Consider the following 15,485-nt stretch of genomic DNA (forward strand, 5'->3'; position numbering starts at 1 on the left):
GACAAAGGCAAGCCTCCACTGACACAGGATGTGGCTGCTCATGAGGTGCACTGGCCCGAAATCAAACCCCATCACCTGCATAGAAGGTGAGAAGTCCACCAGTGAATCAGCACTGCCCCTGCAAGAATGAGGGGAGGGGGGTGGCATCTAGCCACCTCCAACTTCACAAGGAGGAAGAATCAAGATCAATAGCCCAAGACTAGGCCCAATGAGTTGTAGACCATGCATACCTCCGCTCTCCAACTTTTCACCAATTCTGACCCCAGCCGCCCCTCCCGTAGCACTTTCTGCTCCTCTGCTGGACTGGATAAATTGTGGCAATGGCCACACAGAACTCACAGACCATATTCACAGTTATGTGGTTTATTAGGGAAGTAACAAGAACAACTGGGGATCATGATACGGAAGCACATGGACAAGACTGGGTAGGCCCGCCAAGGTAAAGATCACCCCTCCATCATCAGTGCGGTGTGCTTCCCCTCAGGATGGCTCCCTCAACTGTTCTCAGCCACGCGAGGGAGCAAGCCCTTCTGGACTGTGCACGTAGCCTGCGGCAGGCCTCCCCTCAGCCCCTCAGAAGAGCCTCCTCTTGGCTTCCTCTTGGCACTAAGTGCAGGCCGCTTCTTGTCCTCAGGTTTACAGCTTTCTATGAAGCCTGGGCATCTGTGCTGCCAAAGGCAGGACAGCTTGACCCACACGGCTGTTTGCTTTTCCTTAGGCGTCCAGCTCATGACCTTGGGCTCCAATTGCTTCCCATTTAAGGGACAACCAGCTCTGTCAGTGACCTTCTTCTTCCTGGAGTTGACCTCTGTTTCATGGGTGTGGTGCAGGAAATTCCTTGGTATGGCTTTTCTACCATAGTCTTTGTAAATCTCACTGGATTACTGGGTGGGACCATGTAAATAAAAGTATGTAGAACTCTGATGTTGGGACTGCCTAATTTTGTCACTCTGCTAGGCTTAAAATAAGGCTTCTTAGAGGCAGAGGGGTGGATCTCACTGCTGTCAAGAGAGAAGAGCTGGAAGTGAAGTGGAGTACTTTGTTGGACCTGTGATCCTTATGCTGGATCTTCTTGGCAGAGACACCCGGCTGAGAGACGCCAAGCAGAGAGATGGCAGCAGTGGAACCAAGAGGCAGTAGACAGAGCAGCAGGCTTACCTGGCCCATAGAACAGAAAGCTGAGTGCCCTTGGACAGGAGGCTCGCTGGCAGAGTGGGAGCACCTAGATGTACCTATTGACAGAGCTAAAAGAGCTTCATACCACTTCCTCGAGCAGGGCAAAAGCCAAGCCGGGAGGCCAAGGGCCAGAGATGCGTGCCTGAGGACATGGCAGAGGAGAGACAGTCCTGATCCAAGAATTGTATCCTGAGCATGTTCCTGAACCTGAATTGTAACCTGTTACTTCCTTAATAAATGCTTTAGGCATGACACCACCAGAGTTCCTACTATTCCCTAGGGTTCAATAATTTATGGGACCAACAACCCAAAGCATGTGGAAAGTATTATACCAAGGATTAGGTTTTTTACACCAAAAGAAGGTACAAAGATGCACACTGCCAGGTCTGGGAGGGTTCCCGAAGTGAAGGGTCTATGTCCCAAAGGGCATGCTATCCTCCCATGTACATGGACATTTTTCACCAACAGGAATCCTACTTAACTTTCATATGCAGAGCTTTTATTGGCTTCATCACTAGTCATCATTGGGGCCTCAATGCGTAAGCATGGTTAACTGAATCATTACTTCCTCCCTGCCTAAGGCATTTATGTGACTGCTAACCGAAGGTTGGTGGTTCAAACTCATCAGGAACTCCTCAGACGGAAGACTGGGCAATCTACTTCCGTAGAGATATCAACTCAGAAACCCAAGGAGAGGTTGCTATGAGTTGGAACCAACTCAACGGCAGTAAGAGAAGGAATAACAGAGTAGGTTAGATGTGAGGCAGCAAGAGATTTGTAAGCTATGGCTGGTACTCCAAGTGTGCAGAGGGAACACACTCAAATTTGTAACAAGTCAGAAGTGAGGAACCTCAGGGGAATCCCAATCTCACGACTGGGATCCTGAAGAGGTTGTGGGAAAACCCCAAATCTCCAAACAACAGGCCAGAAGCAAAGTGAGCCCAAGGATTCCCAACCATGCAGTTGGCATCTGATATCTTAGGCTAAAAGATGGTGTCCCTTTAATTGTGAGATCAGATCCAGGTCTGAGTAGCTAGGGTCAGAGAAAAAAGTGCTACATGGGTGGCTGGCGTCAGAACTGAATAGCAGTGAAAAATGAGGATTTGGATTTGATTTCGTGATTATCCTCATAGTTGATGTCAGAATAGTGGGGATTCAGAGATTTTCACACATACAGATTCACAGGATAAGTGGAGAATAGGGTGTGGTTGGTGGAGAATCCATTTCTGACTCTACTTGAAGGTATCTGTCCCGGATTCAACCTGTTACAGTGTGGGGTGGTGATGAGAGGGCAAATCCAAGCTTAAGGGCATAGATGTTGAAAATAAAGCCTGCAGCAGACAGTACTTGTTATAAATGGAGACTCATGGGCCCCAGATCCAGGTCTAGTTGGGGAGGTCAGGGATGTGAGCCAGCAATGGGCATTCTTTTCCAAGCTTGAGTCGCAAGGCTAGAAGCTCACAGATAACACTTAGAAAAGTCCCGACTGTTTCCTGCTTTCAATACAATGATGGCAGGCTCTGCTCAGTATGCTTGGGCCTTTGCTCATATCACCTCTGCTCAGAAAAGGCTTCCTGAAGAATCCTTACTAATATTACTCCTCCATTACTATCTCTACACTGATTCTACCAAAGAAATCAAACCCACTTCCATCCAGTTGATTAAGGAAAAGAACTGTGGACAGAGGAGAGAGGCCAGGAGCCCCACTCAGAGCAAAGTGAGAAGGAACAATGAAGATATAAGAAATGATATGTCTCTTATCAATACCTTACACAGGGCTCAGGATCTTTGACATATTGGCAACTCTTAACAGTTGATCTAAGGGTTCATCTCAAAGACAACCCAAAAGGACTTCACCTCCTCCCATCTCTTCTCCTCCATTCTGAGACACCAAAGTTCTTGCCCTACATTTTATGTTACTTATACTGTAGCATTAGGAAAGTCAACTGCGAAGAAACTGTTATCAAGTGCTGAGGAGCAAGGATATCTCCTTGAGGACTAAGGTGCGCCTGACACAAGCCATGATATTTCCAATCGCCTTGTATGCATGTGAGAGCTGGACAAAAAATAAGGAAGACTGAAGAAGAGTTGATGCTTTTGAGTTGTGGTGCTGGCGAAGAATGCCTAAAGTACCGTGGACTGCTAAAAGAACTAACAGATCTGTCATGGAGGAAGTGCAGCCAGAATGCTCCTTGGAAGCAAGAATGGCCAGACTTGGTCTCACCTATTTTGGTCATGTTGTAAGAAGGGACCATTTCCTGGAGAAGGATGTCATGCTTGGTAGAATGGAGGGTCGACAAAAGAGAGGGAGGCCTTCAACGAGATGGATTGACACGGTGGCTGCGATGATGGGCTCAAGTATAGAATGGATTGTGGGGCTGGCGTGGGATCGGGCAGTGTTTCATTCTGCTGTGCATGGGGTTGCTATGAGTCGGAAACGACTCGACGGCACTTAACAACAACAACATACTGGGGATCCTTCTCTTCTTCTACTCTGACTTTTTACAATCAATTGTTGAGTGTCTCTGATCCCACATGAAATACTTCCAGAGGAACAATTCTGTTCTGTAAACTGCTTTACAATGACTCATTCACTTCAATGACAAAATAGTATTTGATTAGTTCATTAATGCATTTATTTACTCTCCAACACAATTTTCTGGGATGATGGAAACAATGCAGATTTCTTTCAGTATATGCATCCCAGCCACAGCAAGTGCTAGAAAGTCTTGCTCATTATTTGTGCTGGCCAGTTGGGTAGGCACTAGTTCCAGATGGCTACTCAACACATGAATTGAGGCTAGTACAGCTAAGGAAGTGATTTTTCATTTTTCTGTAGAAATACTGCCTTGGAAACCCAAGGAGGGGTCACTATGAGTCAGATTTGACTTGATGGCAATGAGTTTCTTTATTTTATAAATATGGTTACAAGTTCATCATGACCCCCTTTAGGTTTCTGAAGAGGTAAATCTTCACGGAAGTAGATTGCCCAGTCTTCCTTCCATGGAGTGGCTGGTGGGTTTGAATCACCAACCTTCTGGTTAGCAGTCAGATGCCTTAGGCACCACGCCACCAGAGCTCCTGTAACTATCAAGTTATGTATAATTGTGGTGCAGGGAATTACTTAATCAGACCCTTTTAGCCATATCTGTGTCTAACATGGGGATTGGTAAGTGTTATCATCCCTCTAGGCTTAAAACCCACCATCCCAGAGGTGGAAACGTGCAATCTCATTACCAACAAACAAGAAGAGTGAGGAGTGGAGTCCATGATTTGGATATGAGATCCCTGCACTGAACCTCCTCAACACAGGAAACGGAAAGAGAGCTGTTAACACTTTGCTAGAACAACAAGGGATAGGGAGCAGTGGCCGAGGAACTACAGCAGCAGACCCTGCTGGGTATTCATCAGGAAAGCTAACGGAGCTTGGTAAGTCTTCACAGAGCAGGGCAGAGAGCAAGGGGCCACAGGGCCAAGAGGCTGAGGGCCAGAGAGAGGCATGCCTGAGAGCACTGTGACAAGAGACTGTCCTGATTAAAGAACTGTATCCCAAGTCACTTCTGATGCTGAATTGTAACCTGTTACTACCCCAATAAACCCTGCAATCATAAGTATTGTGTGTTAATTCTGTGTGGCCACTGCAATGAATTATCAGCCCAGTTGAGAACTAGAGAGTGCTGTGAGAGGGAAAGTTGTTATCAGAATTGATAGAAAGGTTGGAAAGTGGAGGCGTGTCTCATCTTTGTGCAGGTCTCTCACACTGTAGGTGGGCAAACCTCATTCAGCTAAGTGCCTGGAGGCACTCCACTCCACCAGGAAGCCTCCTGCCCAGAGGCGCTCAGCTTTCCTCCTCCATGGGTTGATCCGTCCGCTGTAACCACCTTGCCCCACAGGCCTGGAAGCCCACTGTGCTGTCTCATGCCAGTGTCCTGGTCCTGCTGTTTCCCTGTTGCCATTTCTCACTGTCCTGTGCTTTCTCCAGTGTCACAGCTCTGTTTCCTGGGTCTAGGTTTTCAGTGCAGGGGTCCTGGATCCAAAGGATGTGTTCCACTCCTGTGTCCTCCTCTCAGTGGTAGTGTGGTACCTTCTCCCTGCCCAATCCTCTCCTCAGGATTCCAAACACCTTGTTTACCTAGTCCCACCACCACAGGGTCACAGATTTTTGCCTATATTTTATTGACCATGCAAAGGCACTTGGCTTGGTAGATCATGACAAATTATGGTTAAAACTGCAAAGAATGGGAATTCCAGAACACTTAATTGTGCTCATGAGGAGCATGGACAAAGTCCAAGAGGCAGCTGTTCAAACAGAACAAGGGGATACTGCCTAGTTTAAAATCAGAAAAGGTGTGAGTCAGGGTTGTATCTTTCACCATAACTATTCAATCTGTTTGCTAAACAAATAATCCAAGAAGTTGAATTTTAAGAAGAAGAACATGGCATCATGATTGGAAGAAGATTCACTAACAACCAATGTGCAGGTAACACAACTTTGCCTGCTAAAAGCAAAGAGGAGTCACTTACTGACGAAGTCCAAAACTGCATCCTTCTATACGGAATACACCTCAACTTAAGGAAAACAAAAATGTCACAACTGGACCAATAAAGCAACATCATGACAAAAGAACAGGATATTGAAGCTGTTGAGGATTTATTTTTACTTGGACACACAAGCAATGCCCATGGAAGCAAGAGTCAAGCAATCAAACGACATACTGCACTGAGCAAATCTGCTGCAAAAGATTTTTTAAAAGCGTTAAAAAGCAAAGATGTCACTTTGAGGACTCAGCTGTACCTCCCCCAAGACATGGATATTTTAAATCATCTCATGTGCATGCAAAAACTGAACAACAAAGACTGAAAAACTGATTCATTTGAATAATGATATAGAATATTAAGTATACCACAACTGTGAGAAGAATGAACAAATATGCCTTGGAACAAACACAGCCAGAATGCTCCTTAGAAGTCAGGATGGCAGGACTCTGTCTCATGGACGTTAGCCATGTCATCATGAGGGACTAGTTCCTTAGTCCTTGGACATTAGACATGTCATCATGAGGGACTAGTTCCTTAGTCCTTGGCAAAGCAGAGGGTCGGTGAAAGAGAAGATCCTCACCAAGATGGACTGACACACTGGCTGCCAACACTGAGCTAAAACACAGCAATGATGGTGAGGATGGTGCAGGTCTGGGCACTATTTCGTTCTGCTGAACATAAATTTGCTGAGTCGGAACCAACTGTACAGCACCTGACGATAACAAACCCCCACAGGGTTCCATGCACATTATCTGCTTTCTTAGCAGGCAGTCTGATCTCCTTTGTGGGCCATAAACATGTATTTGCATAGTCTCACCCAGTCATTTTGAGGAAGTCACAAAATGGCCAAATATGGCAAGAAAGACCATATATAAGTGATCCATGGTACCACAGTATGGCACACAATCTGGCTTTTGGTTAGTCTTTCACACTGATCTGGGGATATTCAATATACAGGTTTCCCATATTCCACCAATTCTGTATTGCTCCTTTCGCACCAACCACCTTCTATATGGTTTTTCATTTACTATTAACATTGCAGATATAGATGGTGACCTTTTTTATTTTAAAATTTCACAACACTTGTTTCCTTCACAGAGATTAACTCAGACTTCCATGTGTCTGATTAGCACAACAGAACAACTGATGTGCACGTCTATGTTAACATTAGAATATATCTCAGTATCAAAACACATGCTTACATAGAATGAATATATCAAGCCTTCTTCATCTCTGCATTCATATCGTTTCCCTCAGGATAAACTTTGTAGCCATATAATGAGGTAGATATTTTTGCTCAGCCTTCATCCCCAGTGAATGTATCTGAGTTTATCCTACGGGTTTTATGTGACATAAAATAAGATATAATTGATCACTGAAGGCACCACCACATTCACTGCATTCATGAGGATTCTCTGCTGAAAATATTCTCCATTATCTCCTGATGGTTCACTTCTGGCAACGGGAGGTTCCATACAGACCACGTTCCTATTCGTTAGGAGCCCACTAATGTTTACCGATGTCTGAGCTGCCACAGAGGGCACCTGCACAGTCACTGTATTAACAGAGCTGTTCTTCTGCATGAGATCACTGGTACATGGTGAGGGTGAGCCATGACTCGCTCTGGAAGGTTCTTCTATCTTGATTGAATCTATATGTTTCTCTCTATTGTGTTTTCTTTTATGTGCATTAAAGTTAGAAGCATAGGAAAAAGTCTGTCCACACTCATTGCAGCTATATGGTGTTTCTCCTGTATGAGATCTTTGATGTACAATGAGCTTTGGCTTTGTTTCAAAGGCCTTCCAACATTCATTGCATTGAAAGGGTTTCTCACCTGTGTGAATTTTCCGATGTCTAATAAGAGTTGAATTCTGGGTATAAGATTTTCCACATTCACTGCATGAAAAGGGAAACTTCCCTGTGTGGAATCGCTGATGTGCTATGAGGCATGGCTTCTGACTGAAGCCTTTCCCACAGTCACCACAAACATAGGGTTTCTCTCCAGTATGAATTCGCTGATGACTAATGAGATTTCCCCTATGGATAAAGCCTTTCCCACATTCAACACACACATGGGGCTTCTCTCCAGTATGAGTTCGCTGATGGATGATGAGATGTCCCTTCCGGATGAAGGCTCTTCCACATTCACTGCATACATGTGGTTTCTCTCCAGTATGAATTCGCTGATGAATATTGAGCTCTGACTTTTTGATGAAGCCTTTCCCACATTCACTACACACATAGGGTTTCTCTCCAGTGTGAGTTCGCTGATGGATAACGAGACTTCCCTTATGGTTGAAGCCTTTCCCACACTCACTACAGACATGTGATTTTTCTATTTTGTGAGTTTTCTGATCTTTAATGAGTTGAGACTTTGAGCTGTTGGATTTTTGACTCTTAGCAAATTTCACTTCAGTACAAAATTGCTCATGGTCAGCATGGAGAAAGGTTTTCTTATCCCCACTAAGCTCAGGAGAATTCTTGATTTCACTGAGTCTATTCTGGTTGATGGTCAGTGAAGAGAAATTTGACTTCACAGCTTTGTCATGTAAGTCTAACTTATCACAATTTTCCCTGAAAGAAAAATAATTTTTGTGCCGATGAACAATATTCTCCAATGTGTTATGTTCACAGCTTTGTTCCACTCTGTCCACCCTTCGTTCATTTTGCAAGTGTCCAAGCAGATGACCATCAACTTTCCAGATTTCTAGAAAAGAAGAGAACAATGAATCCTTCCACTATCTTCAACTGGAATGAAGCCATTTAAAAAATGCATTGATGGAAGGTGGATCTTCAGTGACAACCCTCTGATATAAGCGTGAACGTAACACCAAGCTTAATGTTCATTACACACTGATAAAAATATAATAATATAAACAACCCAAGTGGTAAAAGTAGTGTATAAACAGGGTTAGATAATACATAATGAATGAATACAGGTGTGGCTGCCTCCTAAATAAACCAAAACCAAACTCACTTCCATCAAGTCTATTCCAATTCACAGCAACCCCCTTTGAGTTTCCGAGGTGATAAATCTTTATGGAAGTAGATTACCCAGTCTTCCATCCATGGAGTAGTGGGTGGGTTTGAACTGCCAAGCTTCCAGTTAGCAGTTAAACGCCTTAGGCACTACATAAGGCCTTGCAAAACATGCAGAGAATGTAAAATACAAGCAAGTCACTGTGACCTATACACATAGGTTGTAAGGCCCCCAGATCCCAACTGGTGAAGGACAGATCCATTCACTCCACAAATCCTCAGTGACTATTCACCAGGCACAGTGGGCTATGTGAACAATCCAGAGTGTTATATCTAGGAGAAAACAATTTTCATACTTGCCTCATAAAGTTGTTAAGGACACAGATTCCTTACGTTTACTGAGCCGATATTCTAGTTAGATAAACCAATGAAGTAGAGTACTGTCAATTGGGCAGAAGGTGATGTCGGAAGTGATGAAAAGTTGAAGAGTGGAGAAATGACTGACCTCCACCTTATAGGAATCATCTCTGTGGTGATCTTCATTCTCATTTCCACTCTTGAAGTTAGACCAAACCAAACCAAACTCACTGCCATCAAGTCAATTCCAACTCATAGCAACCCCCTGGGTTTCTAAGGTGGTAAACTTTATGGAAATAGACTGCCACATTTCCATCCACGGAGTGACTGATGGGTTTGAACTGCCAACCTTCTGCGTAGCAGTCAAATGCCTTAGGCACTGTGCCACCAGAGCTCCTAAAACCAAACCAAACCAAACCCACAGTCATTGAGTTGATTCCAACTCATAGTGATTCCTATTGGGTTTCCAAGGTGGTAAATCTTTACAGAAACAGATTGTCCCATCGTCCTTCTGCGGAGTGACTAGTGAGCTTAAACCATTAACATCCTGGTTTAGCAGTCAAATGAAGAACACAATTAGCTTCACAAATAGGACTGCACTTATGGTTGGGGAGTGTCACTGTTTTGTCCTTTACTGACTGAAATTGGCTAGAGATAACAGCCAATCAGACCTTTACTGGGATTGGGTGTGGAGCCTGTCTAATAACTGACTTTTACCTAAATTGGTAGGGTAGACCTGCCCAATCTGACCTTTCCCTAGATTGCCTGGGAAGCCCACCCAGTACTTCGGACCGGCCTATGTGATGACAGTCAAAAAAAAGTAAGTCCGTCCGTCCTTTTGACATGGGAGCCCTGTGTTGAAACCCTCTCAGACTCAGGTAAGAGAGCTGTAACACTTGCAAGTGTGGCAACAACGGAGAAAGCACCTATGATGAGATGAAAAGCTGCAGAAACAAATAAGCCTGGAGAGTAGCAGCCCAATGTAAAGGCCAAGCCCTACCCAGGACATGTAACATATCTTCAGATATATCTTCAGACATATCTTCAGATGACTCTGAAGAAGTGAGTACCAGGAGCAGGGGCTGCCTGCAAAGGAGGGGGTGCCACTAGCACCAAGAACTATTGTAAAGCCAATCTAGAGTTAGACTTGGCATAAAATACATAAGACCAACCAAAAACTAAGACCAAACAGAGCTTTCCTAGAGCCAGCCAGGAGAAGCTAGGAGCCACCTGAGAAGAACAGCTGATAGTACCACCCACTAAGTGACCTAGTGCAACAGTTCCTGGTTAAAAGATTTCATGTGGACAAAAGTGAATAGGAGAGTAAGTGCATGTCCTAGAGGTGTTGAGGTTCCATAGGGGCAACACTTCACGGACCTTATCCTGTGCTTTTCTTCATTTATATACATCACTGTTAAATTAAAAGTCATTATCACAGATACAGTGATTCTGTGATTTCTCTGTGACCACTGCAATGATACCAAACACTTAGAAAAACACTTAGAAAAAGAAAGCGCTGAGGAAGAATGGCTGCTGTCAGAAATAATATATAAGTGGGGAAGCTGGGATATATTTGACCTTGACCTCATAGAAACCAGTTGATTTTTACAGTCAAGAGTTACCATTTCAGTAGACATGAGTTATGATCTAGTTTATGACAGAAATAAGAATGTAAGATGTTCAAGTGTTTTTTCTAGTTAAAAAGTCATCAGAGCAGAGACCTTTAAAGAAGAGAGCCCTGCAGGAGGTAGGAAACATTCAAGGTGACTACCAGGATAGAAAGGCTATCAGATGTACAGTATGAAAAGATAACCTCAGCTAATAGGAATTTTCTTGTTGGGAAGATGAGCCTACTTTCCTATGGATATTGGGAACTCACAGGTAAGTTTCTGAAGACAAGTAAAATATACTAAAAAAATACCAGTCTATGTTAGACAATCTCAAGGAAAATGTCAGTTTGACAGTCTCTTCTAACAAAGAGAAGATTAACTCATTAGAATGAAGGAAAATTTAATGGGTTATGAGAACAAATGAGAAAATGGAAATCAGAAACTTATTAGAACCTCAGAGTGGGGGAAAAGAGAGGCTAAGGAAGCAGATAATAGTACAGTAAGAGACCAGGTTACTGTGGCAGTCCAACATCTAAGATGAGGTTGGATGCAAGTAAGGGAAACGTTACAGTAGGTGATGAAGGTGCTGTATTCTGAGGACAGCTAGGAATCCAAAGCTCTCTTTGGAGACAGGCCTGGAAGGTGGGAGACAGAAGGATATAAAGAAGAGAAAAATTTGAGAATCTCAGGAAGAAGAAAATTATGGAACCAAAAATACCAAAATGTAGATCACATAAACAGGGATAAAATCTTAGAACAGACAAAGATGTATTTCTCTAAACTCCCAGAAAGACAAAGAGATCTCACATGGGCAGAGGGATTCATGGAGGTAATTTTATATATCCTAGGACATTCTGCCTCATAGATGTGATGCCTTCTCTCAGTTCAATGTGACTTCTACAGCCTTTCCACATTAACTCTTTTCACTCCCTTACCTGAAAAGATGCCACTATGTTGTTCATCTAATACAGGCCATGGTTGTTCTCCTCGTTCCAACCTGGAGGGTGCATCTGGTTTGCTAACTTGATACCCTGTTCATGGGAAATCACAGAATCTTAGACACACCAAGTTGGCCTTTGGTTTGTAAAGACTGCAGAATGTTGTATTTGTGAAAAGAAATGATTGTTAAACATAAATTAAGTTTTTCTGCATGGACCAGAAAGAATGTAACTACTTATCTAGAGCCAGAGAATGAATTGAGAATATACCAGTTTAGAGCCCACACACCCTCCAAAGATTTCAGAGCTGAGAAAGGGAAGGCCAACGCCAGCAGAGTTGTCCTCACCAATGGACATCAGGTTGCTGTAGTTCTCCAGCATCACGTCCTGGCACAGGGCCTTCTGAGCAGGGTCCAGGAGCTGCCACTCCTCCCTGGTGAACGTCACAGCCACATCGCTGAAGGTCAGTGATCCCTAAATTAAGAGGATGCTGTTTAGTGAAGCATTTATACTTGATGATATGAATGAAATGTGAACAAAGCTGTTCTGCTCATTTCCTCTATTTGGCTGCTGCATCTATATACCTACTTTGTTGTTGTTGTTACATCTTATAGAAAAAGGAAAATTCCATAAACCACCACTCATGAAATTAGAATTTTCTGTAACATGTAGCAATGCAATTGTTTTCATAAACTAGAAAAATCACACATTTATACACACACAGACACACACACGTGCATATACATTATATAAACACACCAATATACATATTAACAGGGAGCTCTGGAGCTCTGGTAGCATAGTACCTAAGGCACTTGACTACTAAACAGAAGGCTGGTGGTTCAAACCCACCAGCCACTCCTCGGAAGGAAGGTTGGGCAATCCTACTTCCGTAGTGATACTGCCTCGGAAACACAAGGAGGGGTCGCTATGAGGCAGGGCCAACTCGACGGCAAACAACAACAACAACAACAACTGGTGGCATAGTGTCTAAGGCAGTTGACTGCTAACCAGAAGGCTGGTGGTTTAAACCCACCAGACACTCCTCAGAAAGAAGGTTGGACAATCTACTTTTGTAGTGATACTGCCTCGGAAACCCAAGGAGGGGTCACTATTAGTCGAGTCTGACTTGATGGCACGTAACAACAACAACAATGTACAACTGAAGAAACTACACAAAACGTAGTACAGAGAGAAAGCCAGAACATAAAAATGTAGTAAACATGTGCAGGCTGAGAATATTCACCTCTGGTAAAATGAGTTACCTTTGCCCAAGCTTTCCAACTCAGACTGTGTGTCACATTTCCTAGGTAAGTTGTAAATACTTGGTTTGATAGCTATTGTCTGCTCCTGGGCTGCAGCCTGCCCAGTGATTGGTATGCCCCTTGCAGTGAGTGGTCAACACGCTATGCAGATGAAGTGACTATAGACTTGCAAATGAAATATCCATGGCTTTCTGGGAGGGGACTAATCAGTTCAAGACCCTGCAGGGAGGGCCATGCCTCCTGATGGGTAAGGAATTTGTGCATATGCAGCTAATGTTTTTCAGGCAAGAAGCAGACAGAAAAACAGGCAAGAGAGAAACAGAGAGATAAGAGTCAAGGCACCTCTTAAAAGAGCTGTAACGTAGAACAAGGGCTGTAACACTGAGGCTCAGGGGTCCTGCAGTAGTGTGAGCACTGACAAACCTGGAAGGGGCACCGTGGCAGAACCAGTGGTGACAGGCTGCAGCACTAAGAGGAACCTGTTCTGAGGGGACTAAAAGGAGGTCTTCATGGTGAAGGGGAAGTATCCATGGAAGAGAGCAGGGCCTGCTTGTTTGTGCAGCCAAGAGAGCTAAGAGAACTGTCCTGTGCTGAAGAAGGCACTTTGCCTCCATGTTCCTTGATCATGACCCCAAATTGTAGCCTCCTGATCCTCATCCTGAGTCGTACCCTTATTTCCTGCAATGCAGTGAACTGTTTCATATGGCCCTTCTAGCCACAGTCTTTGGGACTACCATGAGATAACTGGATGGGACTATGCAAATGTGAGGTGTGTACAGTTCACCAAAACCAAAACCAAAACCAAACTTACTGCTAATGATTTGATTCCAAATCATAGCAAACCCCACTGGATTTCCGAGGCTGTAAATCTTTTAGGAAGTAGATTGCCCCATTTTCCTTCTGCAGAAGGACTGGTGGGTTTGAACCACTGACCTTCTGGTTAGCAGCCAAATGCCTTATCCACCATGCCACCAGAGCTCCTTGTAATTCACCAAGGGGATGGATAATTTCCTAATTATGTAAATAAGGTACATGGCACACACTAGCGTGGGTGGGACAATACAAATAAGGTCTAACGTGGTGACTGGTCAGTTTTGTCATCTCACTACAGGCTTTAAGTGAGCCATCCCAAAGGTGGGAAGAAAGATCTCCCTACCATCAAGAAAGAAGAGCCGGGAGAAGAGAGGGTCCTTTGGACCTGAGATCCCTCCAAAAAACCTCCTTAACCCAGGAGACAGAGCTATGATACCAGAGACAGCAAGAAGTGGCGGCAGTGAAATTGTAGCAACAGAGGCAACAGAACCAAGAGACTGGTACGATACAGTGGTGGGCTTCTTGGCCCATGGAGCAAGACAGCTGAGTGCCTTTGGGCTGAGAAGTAAAAAGTGCATGGGTTGGTGTCAGAACTGGTAAAAACATTGTAGGCATGTTTTGACCTCTGTCTCATAGGAATCAGCCTTGGGCTATTGATACTGATGTTGATCCTCTTTTCCCTTTGGGAAGTTAGAGGATGCAACCTCCTGCCATTTTTACACTTTCTGAATAAACAACTTAACTGTTAAGTACAATTCATGATTTCTGTGAGATGTTGCAGGAATTTGCCAAAACCAATGAAGAGGAAAGAATGCTGAGGGGAGGGTGAATGACCAATGTCAGCGATGGAGTGGTACAGCAGCTTGGAGAATGTGGAAATCAGGAATGTATCTGACCTCTGCCTCACAGGGAGTGGCTTTGTGCCGATTCTGATATTGAAGTTTGTTCTGGTTACCTAGGACCGCTCTGACAGGAAGATACCACAAATGGAATGGCTCGAACAAACAGGAGTTTATTCTCTTACAGTTCACAAGGCAGGAAGTCCGAATTCAAAGTGCCAGGCTCTAAGGGCCTGGGTGAAAGCCCCTCAACCTCAGGCTTCAAGCTCTGCCTCCTGCTCCCTCCCGGCCCACTGAAGTCAGAGGCATCTCTTCACTCAGGCAGCTATTGGCTGCTGAGGCTAACAAGCTCAAGGTCAACAAATAAAAAGGCACAGTCCTAATGCTACCAAACCACACGGCAGGCCATTAATTCAAGTCCATTGAACATCCCAAGGTTGGCAGAGCATGGCAGGCTGTTGAACAATGACATGGCTACATGCAGGGTTCAAGCATGCCACAAGCTAGAGACTGTTCCCAAAGCTGCTTCTTATATATGGGAAGCAGACCACACACCCAAAGCAGCTACTCAGCTGCTCCAATACATTCCACCATGGAGTTAACTACCAGTCTCACAATGGGGAATAACTATATTCACTGCCCAGACACTCAACCAGGCCCAGCCAAGTAGACACACAAACTTAACCACCACAAACATGTGGCTATCCATAAATTCTTAAAGAGAAAACAGAGTTAAGGGAGAAGAATAGTCAAAGATTTCACTGAACCAACAAACTCACTGCCATCGAGTGAGATCTGACTCACAGCGACTCCTCCTTGGGTTTCCCAGGCGGTATCTCTATGGAAGTAGATTGCCCAATCTTCCTTCCAAGGAGTGGCTAGTGGGTTTGAACAGCCAGACTTCTGGTTAGCCTTAGGCACTATACTGCCAGGGCTCCCTCCTGAGTAATAGCAAAAAAAAAAAAAAAA

The 15,485-nt window shown here is 44.2% G+C and overlaps 1 protein-coding gene across 1 annotated transcript in view; it reads right to left on the reverse strand.

The window, feature by feature from the left end:
- Nucleotides 1-1,255: 1,255 nt before the first annotated feature.
- The window catches only part of LOC103211281 (zinc finger protein 350-like), a 31,059-nt gene continuing 16,829 nt past the window's right edge, over nt 1,256-15,485 (reverse strand). The window contains exons 2-6 of the mRNA XM_042783185.1: nt 11,947-12,073; nt 11,597-11,692; nt 9,314-9,316; nt 7,233-8,050; nt 1,256-1,318 (exon numbers count right to left, since the gene is read on the reverse strand). Of these exons, the coding sequence (XP_042639119.1) occupies nt 1,256-1,318; nt 7,233-8,050; nt 9,314-9,316; nt 11,597-11,692; nt 11,947-12,073 (1,107 nt within the window). The remainder of the gene's footprint in view (nt 1,319-7,232; nt 8,051-9,313; nt 9,317-11,596; nt 11,693-11,946; nt 12,074-15,485) is intronic.

This window comes from Orycteropus afer, unplaced genomic scaffold (assembly GCF_000298275.1).
Source record: "Orycteropus afer afer isolate SDZICR_OR568_19922 unplaced genomic scaffold, OryAfe1.0 scaffold00718, whole genome shotgun sequence".
In the NCBI taxonomy this organism is placed as follows: Eukaryota; Metazoa; Chordata; class Mammalia; order Tubulidentata; family Orycteropodidae; genus Orycteropus; species Orycteropus afer.